Source organism: Borostomias antarcticus (assembly GCF_949987555.1).
Source record: "Borostomias antarcticus genome assembly, chromosome: 3".
In the NCBI taxonomy this organism is placed as follows: Eukaryota; Metazoa; Chordata; class Actinopteri; order Stomiiformes; family Stomiidae; genus Borostomias; species Borostomias antarcticus.
Window position 1 is genome coordinate 18089234 of NC_140236.1, and position 19400 is coordinate 18108633.

At 47.9% G+C, this 19400-nt stretch overlaps 1 protein-coding gene across 1 annotated transcript in view; it reads left to right on the forward strand.

Annotated features, from left to right (window-relative positions):
- Positions 1–19400, forward strand: part of LOC311307271 (sodium-dependent lysophosphatidylcholine symporter 1-like) — a gene marked incomplete at its 5' end in the record, with an annotated part of 65258 nt that overhangs the window by 5267 nt on the left and 40591 nt on the right. Inside the window, 4 exons of the mRNA XM_084436068.1 lie at positions 3182–3301; positions 8917–9041; positions 9144–9276; positions 9581–9659. Of these exons, the coding sequence (XP_084292194.1) occupies positions 3182–3301; positions 8917–9041; positions 9144–9276; positions 9581–9659 (457 nt within the window). The remainder of the gene's footprint in view (positions 1–3181; positions 3302–8916; positions 9042–9143; positions 9277–9580; positions 9660–19400) is intronic.

Sequence of the window (19400 nt, forward strand, 5' to 3'; positions counted from 1 at the left end):
GCAAATGCTGAATTTCTTTTTATTATGAGTGAAGCCGGCCGGCGCTGTGCCCCACCCCCTGAATGGCACCGTATATAAGAGAGGGGCAGCGTCATCTTGATTGACGTTTGAGACATGTCCGTTGCTGAATATGGCTGAGAGAATTTATACTCTGGGAGTAAAGACACCACGGTCTTCGGCTAAAAAAGAGTCAGACAAAAGAAGATCACATACACTAATAAATATTGGACTGGCTTTTACTTACTATCTGAAGAGAGGTTGGAGTTACTTTGGGCATCAAAAGCGACTTGGATCTCACCTTTCTTCTCATCGACGCATAAGTAGCTAAATCCAGGTTCAGAAGCAACGTTAGCCAGCCTAGTCCCCCTAAAATGTTAGCTACCATGTATTTCTGTATTATACCGACTAACATGGTGTAGGCATACACTAACATACATGGATACAGTTCCAGCAAGCTAACTAGATACCAAACGTTTGCTCCCTCTCAGGCGAGTTGTCAGTCTGAATGTAATCGGCTGATTTAGCCATGTGTTTGTGTAACGTTAGCCATGTATTTAGCTGATAAATCAGGAACAATGGGTAATTGCCATCGCCATTATGTGTTAGCTATCCCTGTAGTCTCTAACATGATATTTAAGTGAATCATATAACAAAGCAGAACAGGCTCATGAGAATGCCGCAAAGCAGAGGTAAACCGAGGAAACAGAAAGCAGAGAGCCAAGGGTAAAAAGGGGTTGGGTTGGGGTATACATACTATACTATGTAGTATGGACATTCAGACACAACCTGTTACTCCGTCCCTTGTTGGCCCGCATCTCTCTGTTGGCACTCCATTCTGCTATGAAGCCAGTGCACCCAGCTGCTGAGCTGGGCCGCCGCGATTTTAGACTGTCAAGTTGATTGTGCAACCTGTGCTGCACTGTTAGCTGTCATGCACTCACTTTTTCATGTTGACACTTCCATTTACTAAATAATAAATTATCAGGAATTCCACTATTACGATCTCACTCTTTTATCTTCATGAAAATATACAAATACACAAATACAATACAAGTTACTCATTGAATATAGACTGATACAGCTACATCCACACAGGCTTACAAGGTCAAACTTGACACAATGCTTTCCCTTTTTTCACAGAATTTAATTTCCACAGAAATTCTTGTTTCATATTGAAATGTATGTTCATATACATGTATTTACATAAGAATTACCTGGCAGTGTTCCATGATGTGTGCTATGGCTACCATACCCAAGACTATGAAATCCAGGTTTTTGCGCAAATTGTGCAAATTGGTTGTCTTTTTACCCACCAATTGTAAGACCAATAATCAAATGACATTTCCTGGCCGTGTCCCTGGTGTGTCCTGTAAACATGCTAATCTACTGAAACCATGGTGATGGGACAAGGGGGAGGCCAGGTGAACCTTGAATGGGGTCTTAAAGTACAGGTGAAAGAGGCACTTACAGTAATTGCTAATTCTTCCGGGCCATTCAGACCAGGAGGGAGAGAGACTCCTACAACAGTAACAACAACAAGCATGATGGCTCAATCAAAACCTAGCTGCCCGTGATTGTCCCCCCACGGAGCGAAGCTACTATTCTAAATAGCTTAACAGGTCTATACTATACAGTACAGAAGAAACAATAAAGAAACATTAAACACGGTGGATGATTCATGCAAAACACATATTGACCCAAACATATCACATCATATTTTCCAGGTGTTATTTTCTCATACCATCATTAATGTGGTTACATTTTTTTTTTTATAAAGCTACAAAACATCAAAGCAATGTTTAGATTTAGTGAGCTTATGAAATGTGTAACCTATGTAGGCTAACCTAAATGTATATGTGGGTGGAACTACCGGTACAATGATAGGCTACCATAAAGACTGCAGATGTCAGAAAACATTTTGAAGCCAAATTTATTCAACCAAAGGTCAACAAAAAACACAAGAATAATGTAAAAACACTGCAAACAAAAAAAACTCTAGAAATAATGGGCCTTGTCTACTGTGCAAAAGAAACCCAAAGGAATTGTACATTTGTGTTCGTTAGACCTGTAAGCTTTATGGACAAAAAATAAAAATGCTGACCACTATAGCCTAAACAATTTCATAATCACATTCTGTGTATATTTTGTGTACTTTGATATTCTGTATATAAAGCATTTAGTAGGAAAGGAAGGAAGACACCATTATTGTACATTTTCATACGCTATTTATATAACATTTCAGTTCAAGTTATAAAGCGGGCATGCACATTTCATCTGAAAGATCCATAGTTAGCTCCCCAAGGAGGCCTGTTAACACTTAGCTATTTACAAACAAGAATGCTACCTGCTGACTCAACCAAGTGTCCAGATAAGCCACTGTCTTGGTCTACTTACTCCACCTTCTAAAGGGAAGTGCATAGGGCAGGTAAAGGCTTTTATCCAGAAACAGACATTGAACCAACAGCAGCAAAATAGCTAATGTTATTGGAATCATTAGTGTAACTGCTTTAGCCATCGACAGCTACTGTTAATGTTAAAGCGGCAGCTAGTTGTTGTGGGCTCATGAGCTAACTGGCTACCCTGCTCTTATTGTGCTGGATTAGCATTGGAAGCATTGGAACTGATGTGTCCAGGCAACAAGACCTATCTTAATTTATCAGACATTATTTCATATCATTTCAGTTCACAGCTATTTCGGTGGCATGGCTTGCTGATTCCCTCCTACTAACCAGTCCTTAAGAGAAACAAGCCAGCCCCGCCCAAAGCCAGGCTGGGCCTGGCCTGGTTTTGTAAAGCCTAGTTTTTGTTTTCATTTCATTTAACTAAAATGTTTTTTCACACCTAGTTTTAGTTTTTCTGTTAGTTTTCGTTAACTTTAATAACCTTGCTACTCACTCTGTTTACTTTTCCACTATTTCTATTTTTTTCTTGATTTCCATGTTTTTGTATTTATTTTTTAATTCAACAATATATCACAATTACTTACTGTAATCATGTTTATGTTAATATTTATGTAGCCTATTCAATTATTATGACTGTGCTTTTATCACATTGAAACCAGAGATATGCAAAATCAAAACTAGCCCTACAGTGTCTTCTCCATGCAGGCTGGTAAAAGAAGCATAACACTTAAAATCCAGTCAGTGAATGAATCAATGAAGAGAGCTGGCTTGTATTTCAGACGGCTGTGGGCATCCCCCTGTCCAGGAAGCTGTCCTACGCCTCGGGCGGCATGCCCTACCAGATGACCAGCAGCGCCAAGGGCTTCTTCATGCAGATCTTCCTGCTGGATGTGGTGCAGGTGAGAGAAGTAATCTCTGGGCAGTGAGGTCACACCCCTGTGGTCTGGAAAACAATTCACTTCATTTTATGGGTCCAGGGTCAATATTATTTGTTGTATTTGCATGGAAATTCCTGCTGTGATGCCAGAAATCCATGAAACCCAACAGACATAGAGGTTCAGGTGTAGAGATTCCGCTGTGAGTCACACTATGACACATAAACAACCCCCTCTTCCACTATAACACACAGATAAACAACCCCCCTCTTCCACTATAACACATAGATAAACAACCCCCCTCTTCCACTATAACACACAGATAAACAACCCCCCTCTTCCACTATAACACACAGATAAACAACCCCCCTCTTCCACTATAACAAATAGATAAACAACCCCCCTCTTCCACTATAACACATAGATAAACAACCCCCCTCTTCCACTATAACACATAGATAAACAACCCCCCTCTTCCACTATAACACAAACAACCCCCCTCTTCACTATAACACATAGATAAACAACCCCCCTCTTCCATTATAACACATAGATAAACAACCCCCTCTTCCACTATAACACAAACAACCCCCCTCTTCCACTATAACACAAACAACCCCCTCTTCCACTATAACACACAGATAAACAACCCCCCTCTTCCACTATAACACATAGATAAACAACCCCCCTCTTCCACTATAACACATAGATAAACAACCCCCCTCTTCCATTATAACACATAGATAAACAACCCCCCTCTTCCATTATAACCCTACTAACACAATCAGGTTGCAGCAATGTTGCAGAAACGTGCGATTTAGACTTTTGTATGGTCCACTCAACGTCAAGTTAAACGTGCATGCAACGCAAACGCGGTATCTGCACACAAGTTGCTGCAACGTGCAGGTCCAACGTGTCTGCAACGTGCCTGCAATGTGCACACAACGTTGTGATTTCCGTGATGATTTCGATGTATATGGCTGCAACGTTGTATACACGTTTATATATTACTTATATACGTTGCTGCAACGTGGTCTACACTTCCGTTGGCTACATTTATAATTTGCATTACAAAACAAATCAGCTCCTTGCACAAGCTCCACTACTTCCTGAAACTCTACAGGCATATTTCTTTACCGTCCTATACTATTGGATAGCAATTGCGATGAATCCGGTGTGCAGCACACCTGATCAATCACTTCCATCCACTAGTATAGGACAGGAAAGAAATACACCTGTAGAGTGTCAGGAAGTAGTGGAGCTTGTGCAAAGAGCCTATTAATGCTATAGTCAATGCAGCAAGCAAAATTATGGTACAAAAGTTATGACCATTAACAGTTAAGAACAATTTATTTTATTAAAAAAGTACACACAATGTCTGGCCTGCAACATGATAAACAAGTTTTAAAAACAAAAAGGATTTAAAAAAAACGACAAAAAAACAGTTATTTACAAAAAAAAGTTATTTACAAAAAAAATGACAGGCTGTGCTCAGATAGGCTGGGGGGGGGGGGGGGGGCTGTGCTCAGATGGGCTGCGGGTGGGCGTCAGATGGGCTGGGGGGCAGCTAGGAAGGGAAGTCTTCCTCATCAGAATGCTGGGGAGTGCTCAGATGGACTGTTCTTGGATGGGCTGTGCTCAGACGGACTTCTGCAGATACCTAAAGACATAATGAAATGGCCGTAAATACACAACGCACATACATGCACAAAAAAGTGGTACACAATCTTTGGAACCATGCAGTGTCACTGGGTAGGAGAAACCAAAAAAAAAAGACATCACTTACCCTTCTGCATTTAGCAGGGGCATGTTTTAATGTCTCCTGCAGCTGGGCGGCCACCTCCGCCATCGTAGCCTTCAGCATGGAGACCATAACTGCACCTTTAAGTTATCAAGAAAGGTAATGGTTTCAATTCACATCGGTCATGGAACAAAGACGATGTATTAAAAAATATTAAAAATATGAACCATTTCTTACGTGTTAGAACATTGAAGAGTGTCATACTCTTCAGTGGCTTCTTCCCCTTCTTCCCATGCACACTGTAGGCGCTCCACACCGCAGCTGACAGCACCCGTCGGACTGTGTCCGCCAAGTCTCTGCCACCAATGGCACCTAGGTATTGTGTCTGCAAAACAAAGACAGTCATTTACTGTACCCTTCCCTGCAAAAATAAGACATAGTTCTGCCCTGCAGACACTCACCATCTTCCTCTGATGTTCCCGGTCCTTCAACCTGGCCTCAAAGACCTGCAGCTCCTCCTCCGTTTGGGCAGGGTCCAGTACTTCTCCCTGGGCTCCAGACTCCCCAGGCCGCATGCTCTGGGCCAGTTCCCTCACACTCTGTGCAAGCTCACGGAGTTGCTCCCGCAAGTCTGAGAACTGCTGATGTACAGACCTCTGGAAATCTAGATAAACACAGATGTGGCTATAAGTACATTGACATAAAACTAAATAAAACTCAAAATGTGAGTATGAATGTGGAATGTACTGGACAGCCGGCAGAGGCCTTTCAACTCCGGCACCTGGCATACTGGCTTTGGCCTGCATTGTTGGGACCAATGGCTGTCCTGGGCTTGGTATATCTAGTGGGATATCAGTAAATTAGCTCAGATTACTCGATTTCAAAAGTACTACTCTTTTGGGACTGTTGAATGCACTTTAGTATATTACCTTCGTCACTGGAGTGATAGCGCGTGTTGCGCGGTCTCTTTCGAACGTCTTGGCACTCGTCCATTGACGACTGCTGCTCAAAGACTTTTGCCATGAGCCTGGCACCTTCGTAATGATCTGTGTGCATAAAGTACCATAATCAATACATTTCAGCCATCCTTTTTCCTCAGAATAATGAATCATGATCTTTTTTTTCCCCCCCATCAGTATTTTTTAACAGCTTAAAATGCAAACAGTACCAGTTGTGGACTTTGGGAAAACCCGGACTCTGTGGAGCGCCCAGACAGGGTTAGGTTCCACACAGCTCTTTATCCATTGGCTGACTTTGTTCATTGGCTAGGAACACATCTGCAACTGTGAGTGAAACCATGTTAGTACCCGCTTCCCTGTACAATTGAAAAGTAGCACACCAATCAGAAACATTGTTCACACAAACATGTTCTTACCCCATCCTTTTTGGAGAGCCAGGATACTGGGACAACTGACAGTGTCCTCCCCCAGAAACTCCACACTGCAATACAGTCTGCCCAATAAACAAAAAAATATTAAGGTTATAAACACATAAGGACCCTATGGGAAAGTAGGCAGAGGGGAAGAAGCGACTAAAACAACAATTCAACAAGTCATTACAGCCGATAAGTAATTAGTGACACGCCACTATTCTATACTATTTTTTTTTTTTTTATATTCTCTGCCGGCATCTGCCCAGGACAGATGCGGTCAATGGCGGTCAATCATCAGTGTGGGAAACATGAAGCTAGTTTAGGCATTAGCCACTGCAGTGCACAGATTAAATGTATAAGGCCCGTGAATCACGCGTTACTACTCGCAGTTTTAACAGGAACGCCTGTTTTTGACTCGTGAACTCCAACAATACACACCGATACTACTAATGTGGCAAACAAAGCTGCCTCCATCTTTGTTTCGAGCTAACGTTATTGTCCATGGTACCCCGCTTACCTCGTGGGTGGCATCGTTCTCAGTCTCCCACTTTCCAGACAAATGGAAAATATATAAAGCATTATCTTGGCTTCGCCTTCACTGTTACCTATGTAATATTAGCGTAAGATTCGTGATGGCCTTGGAAAGCCTGACACGAGCGAGCTCCCAATGTGAGTCTCAAATTCAGCAGAGTCAAACAAACAATTCACATTTCCCTCAGTCCAGCGGCCATTTTAGAGTAACGTTAACTAACACAAACTACCAGCTCAGACCGTTCGCTTATGTTTCTGCAAATGTTCGCGGCGAACACAAAGCCAGCATTAACAGAAAAAAGGTTTGCAATAGTTTGTCGGAGTATTTGCAATATTGTCTAAACGTTAGCCAAGTCGGGCCTTGACTTAGCTAGCTAACACTAGGTAGCGTGCTAGCTAGCATTAGCTAACGTTAGCTAGCTATCATTGGGCTTCCAATTCCTGAACTTAGTTTAGCGTGCAGGTTATGAGTTACTTCTGTTTACTTAAATCTTATATTACCGGTAAGTAAACAAATAAATAGCTAAACCAACGGTCAAATCAATGTAATTTGATGAGAAAAAAACCCAGAGGTGACGTTAGCTAGATAACTTACCAGAGATGAAGTGCGCACCACACAAAAAAGTGTTTGTTGGTCCCCAATCTGCTCTCTTTATGGCTTTAAACCACAGCTTTCGGCGGTTCCTCTGAAAAGGGTGACATCTCGAGGGGATGATGAAGAATCTGAGGCCATCATCTTGTCCTTTTCTGTTTGTACAGTTCACAGCACAGCAGCTTTGAGGCATAATTAGCTACATGAAACGGAGCTCCTGGCTACTGTGGCTAGCGAGTTCTTTTGCCTAAAGGCTGCGTGCTCGCTCTGCTGTGACGTAGGCGGCGAACCCATCTATAGGGAGGGAAAGTAATCTCATCGCCCCCTAGTGGAAGCGTTCCATAATGCCGAGAGAATGAATGGGATTTCTCGACACGTCTTTTGAAAAATGATATCTTGGTCGACACCGAAAAGTTAGTAGAATTTTTTTTAATTAATGAAAAAGCATTCAATTTATAACAAACAGGGAAATATACAATCAATAACATTTCTAAGATGAGTTATTAACCTCAACATACAGTACAATATGAAGGATATAAGTGAATTAAAAAAAATAAAAATAATACAGGAGCAGTTTGGCAAAGAACCGCCTACTTTAACTGTGAACCAGCAAGCAGTGACGTCACGGGATAGCCCGATTGCTAGCCTAATAGGACTGTAATACAACGTTACTCTCACGTTATGTAATGATGTTGCAGGGACCCATGTTGCCAATGTTTCTGCAACGTTGCAGTAAAGTCTAATTAGACTTAGGAGGGTAAAGTTATTTTCGACCATAGATGGACGTTGTCACAACATCGCCTGATGGTAACGTTGCAACTTACCTAAGTACAACTTATGTGCAACGTTGCTGCAACCCACTGTGTTAGTAGGGAACACATAGATAAACAACCCCCCTCTTCCACTATAACACAAACAACCCCCCTCTTCCACTATAACACAAACAACCCCCTCTTCCACTATAACAAACAGATAAACAACCCCCCTCTTCCACTATAACAAATAGATAAACAACCCCCCTCTTCCACTATAACACATAGATAAACAACCCCCCTCTTCCACTATAACACATAGATAAACAACCCCCCTCTTCCATTATAACACATAGATAAACAACCCCCCTCTTCCATTATAACACATAGATAAACAACCCCCCTCTTCCACTATAACACAAACAACCCCCCTCTTCCACTATAACACAAACAACCCCCTCTTCCACTATAACACACAGATAAACAACCCCCCTCTTCCACTATAACACATAGATAAACAACCCCCCTCTTCCACTATAACACACAGATAAACAACCCCCCTCTTCCACTATATCAAATAGATAAACAACCCCCCTCTTCCACTATAACACACAGATAAACAACCCCTAACCCCCCTTCTTCCACCCCCAGATGGACGCATTCTACGCCTCTCTCATCCTCTTCCTGGGACGAGCCTGGGACGCCATTACTGACCCTCTGGTCGGCTACCTGGTCAGCAAGAGCGGCCGGACCCGCTTCGGCAAGCTCATCCCATGGTGAGAGTCTGGCTGGATGACTGACTGAAATGTTCTTGTCTAGTCCCTCTTAACGGCTTCAGTCTGTCTATCCCATCTGTCTTCTCTCTCTACGCGCCGTAGGATCATCTTCTCCATGCCGTTCGGTGTGCTCTCCTACTCCATGATGTGGCTCACCCCCCAGGACTCCATGTCTCCTGGCTTCAGCTTCTTCTGGTTCTTCACCTGGACCTGCCTCTTCGACATGTTCATGAGCGTGAGCCTCCACAGAGCAGCTCATCACTCTGTCTCTCTTTGGGAGAGTCGTTCTCTCTCTTTCTTTCTCTCTCTCTCTCTCTCTCTCTCTCTCTCTCTCTCTCTCTGACTCTCTTTCTGTCACACACTTTCTCGGTCTCTCTCTCACAAACACACACTCTCTCTTTCTCTCTCTCTCTCTCTCTCTCTCCCTCTCCCCAGAAGCCTACTATACAAGCATTGTATTTGCAGGCTGTTTGTGTGAACAGTGTGAGTGTGTTGTGGTGAAGCCTACATGTGATCACGTATCTTTATGCTTTGTGCAGTGTTGCCATGTCCCCTACTCTTCCCTCAACATGTTCCTGGGAGGAGACCAGAGAGACAGAGACTCTGCCACAGGATACAGTAGGCTACAACACACACACACACACTAGGGACGGCACCAAAACGTATACTTGGATTCCGATCAATGATTCAGATCATTGTATCATGTCAAGAATTACAAATACATTACTATTTGTAAGATACATAAAATATTTTACTAGTAATAAGACATTTTCCACACCAGAGCTAATCATGATTAGTGAATATTAGGGCTGGGTATCGGTACTCGATACCATGTAGTACTGGATCGATACAAACTGATACCAAGTAGCATCAAAACGTCTTCAGTCAAACCAGTACTTCATTCGATCCTTTTTGTATCGAGATCTAGGAAAAAAAGACGTTGTAATATGGTCCAATCACCGCACGCGTTCTTCAATTTAATGCGACGCGTGATTGGCCCATTGTGGCAGACGGCTACAATCCGTCTGGTGAAATCGACTGCAACTGCGAGTTGTTGACACAGTTTAGCACGCTGAGGTAATGCCACCAAAACGCTTAAAGGTATGGTTATACTACACGCCTATGGTAATAAATGCATAAAAACGCGGATTTCCCCCATTACCTAGCTAGCATTAGCAACCCTACTGTAATGCATTGCTTAATTAGTGCATTGGTTACTTAGTGATAGTTTGAACTTTCAGCGAAATGTGTTTAGGCTAACGTTATTAACTAATGTTATGCTTAATGTTAAGACTGTTACGGCAGCACCTCCGCGCGCATTCCCCTCCGCTCCTCCGAGCTTGCCGGTGGCCCGACGCAACGTGCGTCGGTCCGGCTCTACCCCGCGGCGCTCGGGGTCTCCCGAATTCCCGCCTCCTGAGAGTAATCCTGAGACGCCCAGCACCTCAGCACGCGCACGGCGCGCGCTCCAACGCCACAGGTGAAGGCAATCGTGGTGATTAGTGAACGCGCTTACGGCTGAGTGCTGCGCACCGGGTCCCAATCATCATCATCGCCTGCCTACAAGAACCCTGGTTTTCTCCATGCTCATCGCCAGATCTTCCCATAGAATACCTATGACCCAGTGTGCAGTGCTCGGCTTGCCTGCTATCACCACCCCTGGACTGAAACACGGATTCCCTGACCCCCCTTCTGGGTATGGACTTTGATTACGGATTACGGATATTGGACATTGTTTGCTGATCGCCTGACCCCTGCCTGTTTATCGTTTTTGACCTTGCCTGCTGGACTTATTAATTTATTATTAAACCGCCCTTTGGGCTTTGCATTTTTTCTCTGCCTCCGGTGTCGTGCGTTTGGGTCCAAATCCAACCCAGTCATAACAGAAGATCTGGCCAGTATGGACCCAGCCGGCACTGGAGAGCAACCGGAGACACCTTCGGCTCTTCAACTCCAAGGACGGGTGATCGCTGATCATGCCCGACTACTGCGGGAGGCCTCTGTCGCTATGACCGATCTACACACACGGATGGAGGTTCAGAACACCCAACAACAGGCTCAGTATCAGCAGATCCAGGGCCTGGTTGCCATGGTTCAGGCGATGTCCACCCAGATCGCTGCCCTCACCTCCATCGTGTCCCAGGCAAGTCCGGCAGCTCCTGTGGCATCAGCACCCATTCCCGCTCCCGTCCCCGTGCCGACGCCCCAGCCTGTTCCTATGGGCCCCCAGCCCCAGCGTGAACCTCACCTAGCTAACCCCAAGCCATACGATGGGACCTTCTCTGAGTGTAGGGGCTTCCTCATGCAGTGTGGATACATTTTCCAACATCAACCCAGCATGTATTGGTCTGACGCTGCACGGGTGGGCTACATCGCTACACTCACCACTGGGGAGGCTCTGAAGTGGGTCCAGGCAGCCCTGGGTCCGGGCAGTCACCTCCGCGATGACTATGCTGCTTTTGAGGCTGAGTTTAGGCTAGTTTTTGATCATGCTGCTGATGGTCAGGACGTTAATGCCCGTCTCACCACCATCCAGCAGGGTGGCCGCTCCGTGGCTGCCTACGCTACCGAGTTCCGCACCCTGGCTATGGGTAGCGGGTGGAACGACGTCGGTCTGCGCAGCGAGTTCCGACGAGGCCTGAGCGAGACTCTCAAGGACGCGCTGGTCAGGGACCGCCCCACCTCCCTTAACTAACTCATCTTTCTCACAATGGAAATCGACGAACGCAACCAGGAGAGGAAGCGTGAGAAAGCGCTGTGTCATCCTGCCCCCTCTGGTCGCTCTCCGGGCATGTTCGGTACAAACTCCTCCACCGTTCCACTCACCCTGACCATGCCTGCTCTCACCGGCGAAGAGCCCATGCAAGTGGGTAGGGCTCGCCTCACGGCTGTTGAGAAGGACCGAAGGAGGGCACTGGGATTGTGTCTCTACTGTGGAGCTAAGGGCCATCTGAGGGACAACTGTCCCACTCTGCCAAAAGAGTAGGCTCACCAGCCAGGAGGGGATTTCTGGTGAGCCGTGTTACCCATTCCCCACCATCTGTCAGCCCTGCCCGGTTCGAAGTTACCCTTGCCTGGCACGGGCAGACGCTTACCATCGGTGCGCTCATTGACTCTGGGGCTGATGACAACTTTGTTGATGCGCACCTTGCCGCCTCAGCGGCTTTCCCCCTCGCCGCCCTGGAAACCCCTCTCACCGTCTCGGCCTTGGATGGACACGACCTAGGCCCCCTCACACACCGGACCGAGCCTCTGACCATGACAATTTCCGGAAATCACGTGGAGGAGATCCGGTTCTACATTCTTGAGACCCCCCGGGCTCCTCTCATTCTGGGCCGACCATGGCTGGAGCTCCATGTGCCGCATGTCAGCTACGGCCCCGGCCGCATTCTGAGCTGGAGCACGGCCTGTTACGCGCAGTGCCTCCGTGCTGCTCAGACTCCCTCCCTGTCGTCTCAGCCGCCCCCTGCTCCCCCCGACCTCTCCACCGTGCCAGAGGTTTACCACGACCTGGGAGAGGCCTTCAGCAAGGAGCGCGCCCGCACCCTTCCCCCGCACCGGCCCTACGACTGCGCCATTGAGCTCCGCCCCGGCGCCCAGCTCCCAGTTAGTCGCCTGTACAACCTCTCCCTCCCTGAGAAGGCGGCTATGGACAGCTACATCTCTGAGTGTCTGGCTGAGGGCCTCATCCGACCCACTCTCTCCCCGGTGGCGGCGGGGTTCTTCTTCGTGAAGAAGAAGGGTGGGGACCTCATGCCATGCATTGACTACCGGGAGCTGAACGCCATCACCATCAGGAACACGTACCCTCTCCCCCTCATGAGTTCCAACTTCGAACCCCTCCTGGAGGCCACCATCTTCACGAAGTTGGACCTCCGGAACGCCTACCACCTGGTTCGAATCCGTGAGGGGGATGAGTGGAAGACCGCGTTCAAGACTCCCCGAGGCCATTACGAATACCTAGTCATGCCGTTTGGCCTCACCAACGCCCCCTCCGTGTTCCAGGCTATGATGAATGACATCCTCCGGGACATGCTGGATATCTTTGTTGTGCTCTACCTCGACGACATCCTGGTGTTCTCCAGGAGCGCTGAGGAACACGTCCAGCACGTCCGCCTTGTCATCCAGCGTCTCCTGGAGAACCGCCTCTTCATCAAGGCCGAGAAGTGCACCTTCCACACTCCCTCTGTGGAGTTCCTGGGACTTATTGTGGAAGGTGGACAAACTCGGCCTGATCCCAAGAAGATCCAGGCTGTCGTCGAGTGGAGCCAACCCACCACCCGTAAGCAGCTGCAGTCCTTCCTTGGCTTCGCCAACTTCTACCGGCGATTCATACGGGACTACAGCCGGGTGGCCGCTCCCCTCACTGCCCTCACCTCCTCTCTGCGTCCTTTTACCTGGACACCTGCAGCCAGTGCCGCCTTCACCGACCTCAAGAGGCGGTTCACCTCCGCGCCGGTCCTGCCTCATCCCGACCCCTCGAGGCCCTTCACCGTGGAGGTGGACGCTTCAGACACGGGTCTCGGCGGGGTTCTCTCACAACAGTCAGCGGCCGACCAGAAGATGCATCCCTGCGCCTTCTTCTCCCGCCGCTTCACACCTGCAGAGGAGAACTACGACATCGGCAACAGGGAGCTGCTGGCTGTTGTGGAGGCCTTCCAGGAGTGGCGGCACTGGCTAGAGGGCGCGGAGCACCCCGTCACCGTCTGGTCGGACCACAAGAACCTGACCTACCTCAGGTCGGCCAGGCGGCTGACCTCCCGTCAGGCGCGCTGGGCCCTGTACCTCGGACGGTTTAATTTCCACATCACTTACCGTCCGGGGTCCAAGAACACCAAGGCTGACGCACTGTCTCGGCTTTATGCGGCAGGGGAGGATCTTACCACTCCGGACACTATTCTTCCCGCCTCCCGGGTTATCGGGGTGGTCACCATGAACGTCGAGGCAGTGGTCAGGAGGGCCCAGCGCACCCAACCCGACCCCCGGACTGGCCCGCCCAACCGGCTGTTCGTCCCGGCTGCCGTCCGGACCCGAGTCCTCCAGTGGGGACATGCGAGCCGGTTTGCCTGCCACCCGGGTTCCCACCGTACGCTGTCTTTCCTACGCCAGCGGTTCTGGTGGCCCACCATGGCAGCGGACGTCAGAGAGTTCGTCTCCGCCTGCACCACCTGCGTCCGCAGCAAGGCATCCCACCAGCCGCCGGCTGGCCTGTTGCGACCCCTTCCTGTGCCCAGTCGTCCGTGGTCACACATCGCACTGGACTTCGTGACCGGTCTCCCTCCCTCCCGGGGAAACACCACCATCCTGACCATTGTGGACCGGTTTTCGAAGTCTGTGCGCCTCGTGGCCCTACCCAAGCTCCCCACCTCGATGGAGACGGCGGAGCTGCTGACTGAGCACGTCTTTCGGCTCTACGGTCTGCCCCAGGATGTGGTGTCTGACCGTGGACCCCAGTTCACGTCTCAGGTATGGAGGGCATTCTGTGCGGGGATTGGGGCCACGGTCAGTCTCTCTTCTGGTTACCATCCACAGACCAACGGCTAGGCGGAGAGAGCCAACCAGAGCCTGGAGTCAGCCCTCCGGTGCATGTCCTCCCTTCACACATCCTCCTGGAGTCAGGACCTGCCCTGGGTCGAGTACTCACTGAACGCCATGGTCAGCAATTCCACCGGCAAGTCACCCTTCGAGTGCTCCCTGGGGTACCAGCCTCCCCTGTTCCTGCTCCAGGAGGCCGAGGCGTCGGTGCCGTCAGTCCAGGCTCATCTCCGCCGGTGCCAGAGGGTCTGGTCCGCAGTGCGGTCCGCCCTGCTCCGCGCTACAGCGCGCGCCTCCCGCGGTGCCAACCGGCGGCGTGTCCCGGCCCCGGTGTACCAGGTCGGTCAACGGGTTTACCTCTCCACTGCTGACCTGCCCCTCCACGTCTCCTCCAGGAAGCTGGCGTCGAGGTTCATCGGGCCCTACCCCATCGACCGGGTCATCAACCCCGCCGCTGTCCGGTTGATTCTCCCCGCCTCCCTTCGCCGGGTCCATCCGGTTTTCCATGTGTCTCGGGTCAAGCCCGTCGTCACCAGCACCCTCGTGCCACCGGCTCCCGCGCCGCCCCCTCCGCAGCTGGTGGATGGCCACCCTCAGTGGGCGGTGAGGCGGCTGCTGAAGGTCCGCCGCCAGGGCCGCGGGTTCCAATACCTGGTCGACTGGGTGGGGTATGGCCCGAAGGAACGGAGCTGGGTTCCTCGGTCCCAGATCATGACCCCTGTTCTCCTCCGCGACTTCTACCGGGCCCATCCTGATGCCCCCGGTCGGTCGCCAGGTGGCTCCCGCTTGGGGGGGGGGTCCTGTTACGGCAGCACCTCCGCGCGCATTCCCCTCCGCTCCTCCGAGCTTGCCGGTGGCCCGACGCAACGTGCGTCAGTCCGGCTCTACCCCGCGGCGTTCGGGGTCTCCCGAATTCCCGCCTCCTGAGAGTAATCCTGAGACGCCCAGCACCTCAGCACGCGCACGGCGCGCGCTCCAACGCCACAGGTGAAGGCAATCGTGGTGATTAGTGAACGCGCTTACGGCTGAGTGCTGCGCACCGGGTCCCAATCATCATCATCGCCTGCCTACAAGAACCCTGGTTTTCTCCATGCTCATCGCCAGATCTTCCCATAGAATACCTATGACCCAGTGTGCAGTGCTCGGCTTGCCTGCTATCACCACCCCTGGACTGAAACACGGATTCCCTGACCCCCCTTCTGGATATGGACTTTGATTACGGATTACGGATATTGGACATTGTTTGCTGATCGCCTGACCCCTGCCTGTTTATCGTTTTTGACCTTGCCTGCTGGACTTATTAATTTATTATTAAACCGCCCTTTGGGCTTTGCATTTTTTCTCTGCCTCCGGTGTCGTGCGTTTGGGTCCAAATCCAACCCAGTCATAACAAAGACCCCCCTAGGCCTACTAGCACCACAACTGCTACTGCTGATGTTGCCACCCCCAGCAGCAGCTTTGACACACCGTTCACATTAGCTGCAAGGTCACGGATGACCAAAAATTTGTAGTCAGTGTGTAGTCAGTAGTTATATTGTAATAAATGCAGTTTGATACTCTTTTAAACACTTTCAAAATGTATTCTTGTAAAAATTATTTTATTTTGAGGATTGATGACATTTCACACAACTGAATGCTTCCATTAACATGGTGGTTATGGAATGGAAAAAGTGCAAAAAAAGAAATTCAAAGTATCGATTGAAGTATTCAATTGGTATTGGTATCACTTTAAGGGTACTGGTATTGGTACTGGTATCGTAATTTTTAAATGATACCCAGCCCTAGTGAATTTGCTAACTAAATTGACTCAAAATAACTAATTTACAAAAGTCAATGTTGTTAGAACACACTACACAAACATCTACTTTTGCATGTATTAGTGCTTTTGTGATCATATTTGAGACATTCCACCCATAAATTGACTTTCCACTGGCAATTTGTGCTTGCTCTTTCTAGCTAGATCATTTAATGACAGACTTTGCTCGGTGGACATGAATGTAAACTTAGGTTAGTTCAGATAAAGTGAGTTGTAGTCACCTGTGTTCTGTGTAGCACAGGAGTAGAGAGGGGAAGAGGGAGACTATGGGAGGGAGGGTGAAGGGAGAGCAGATGAGAGAGGAGAGGAGGGATGGAGAGGTAGGAGGAGAGAGAAGTGGAGGTGGAGAGAGAGGTGGTAGAGAGAGAGGAGAAGAGGGATGGAGGAGAGAGGTAGGAGGAGAGATAGAAGTAGAGGTGGAGAGAGGGGGGGTGGTAGAGAGGAGAGGAGGGAGAGGTAGGAGGAGAGATAGAAGTGCAGGTGAGAGAGAGGAGAGGAGGGATTTAGGTGAGAGGTAGACAGAGAGATAGAAGTGGAGGTGGAGAGAGGGGGTAGAGAGAGTAGATGAGGAGGGATGGAGAATGAGAGGTTGGAGGAGAGATAGAAGTGGAGGGGGAGAGAGAGAGGAGATGAGGGATGGAGGAGAGATAGAAGTGGAGGTAGAGAGGGGTGGTAGAAAGAGAGAGGAGATGAGGGATGGAGGAGAGATAGAAGTGGAGGGGGGGAGAGAGGTGGTAGAGAGAGAGAGGAGATGAGGAGGGATGGAGGAGAGAGGTATGAGGAGAGATAGAAGTGGAGGTGGAGAGAGGTTGTAGAGAGAGAGGAGGGAGAGAGGTCACGTCAAGGCTTTGTTTTGCTTTGTTGGACATGGATGAGGGGAAGGAGTAAGGAAGGAAACAGAAGGATGGAGTGAGGAATACTGTTAAAAATTATACATCTTATAATTATAAGAAATGAATAACACCTCCATTAGTAGATCCCGTATGTCTCTGTCTGACTGGGGCAGTTCTAGTCTTAGATATCTTCAATCCCAGTTACCTCAAAGCCTACAGTACTTATCTAGTACAGAGGAGATAGTACCTGAGGCTACAGACACAACAGACAGGCTATAGCTCATTTCTAATATTGCTTTTGCTTAAGAGTATATTGCTGTCTGAAAGAGTTGTATAAGGTATAATCATGACATCAAGCATAAGTTGTTTTTTTTACTTATTAATTTTGTGTTAAATGGATGAAATGAAATGGATAAGCGTGCCATTCATTTGACTTCAGACCACGCGTAGACCATGGTCTCAAGTGTGCTCTGCAGTAGAGCCATGCAAATTTATATTGTGTAGGTTATAGGTTAAATACAGTTTTACAGTTGAATACAAGGACATCAAGGTATGAAATGCTAAAAAGGGGAGAGAGGGTTAACTTGGAGCAAATCATAGACGCGCACTCAACATTCCTCAATAACAATTTGAAACTGGCAAGAGGGATCAAATCTGAGTAGGAAGGCAGTAAACCAAGATGGATTTATAAATCATACATTTGATCCCTAAATAGTGTTACAGTATGCCTATACTGGCATAAAAGTTGTATTAGAAGCCAATGTTGCATAACCTATAACCTACACAATATCAATTTGCATGACTCTACTGCAGAGCACACTTGAGACCATGGTCTACGCGTGGTCTCAAGTCAAATGAATGGCGCGCCATTCAAAGTGAATAGAGACCAGTGATGTACTCCCAGCGTTAGGCTAGACAGCCCAGTGCAAAAGCTCAGTAATTTATATTTTGATATAAGAACTAATGCAGTGTATTTCAAAAGCATCATCTTCGTGTGGAACAGAACTTCAAGGAGGCCAAAAACTTCTAATCAACAATTTATTGAGCAAGCCTAACACAGGGCTGAATCTCTAGGCAAATACTGAATTCTCACAGAAGGGCCGCAGCTTTTCAACTGGCTTCGGGCCAGGAATCACATGAAACAAATTTGCATACAAAGAATGTTCATCAACACAAATATAGTGACAAACAGTTCAACTGATCTTCTGACTGGTCAAGGTGTCAGCTGGTCTTTGCATCAGCTGAGCTCTTGCCCCCCTTCCTCGGACACGGGGCTTCCTGGGATCACATTACAACTGTAGGCTAACTGACTTCAGAGGTGACCATAAACAAAGGATCATGTTGACTCAGGACAAAGGACATCTGTTGTGGCCCACATGTTAAACTCCTTAATTAACACAGTTCCTACTAAAGTGAAGTTTATTCATTATTCTACTAAAATGATTACTATATGAGTAATACAGATATGTGAATAATTGGTGTAGTATAGTATAATACAGTATAAAAATATACTACACTTATAATAAGCAATGTAATAACATATGTGTTTTTGTAGCCTACAATATTGCTGTCGTATAAATTGGAGCGCATAAATAGACGTGGAGCACCAGGCCTACATTTCGGCTAAATAGGGCTAAATCGTATTACAGTAGGCTACGCTACACCTATATTGGCATAAAGCTGTATTAGAAGCCAATTTTGCATAACCTATAACCTACACAATTGTTACGTCCCCTACTCAGATGTAATAAAGGTGTAAAGGTGTAATAACTAGGGGGAAGAGGGGAACGCAACAGCCTGTGTGTAGACCCACCAGGCCGATGTAACAAGACAGTACTATGGGATGGAGTGCTCTACGGAACCAGGCAGGGAAAACCAAAAGATACCGTTCGTCACAAAAAAGGATTTATTACCACCCACAACAAATGACAATGAACAGAAACACCACAAGACGACAAAACCACAGGGGGGAATAAATGAATTAACAGAGGGCAGGAGATAAGGGACCTAGGGAGAAGGACTGTGAACGGTGCCACTAAGAAGCACAGCCCTACCTTCCCTACACCTCTACCCTATAGACCCTAACACTATCTAACTGAACACAGAACTAGAGGCCCTAACTAGCTATCTATCTAAGCCTAAACCGGAACCTTACCTACCTGCTACAAAAAGACG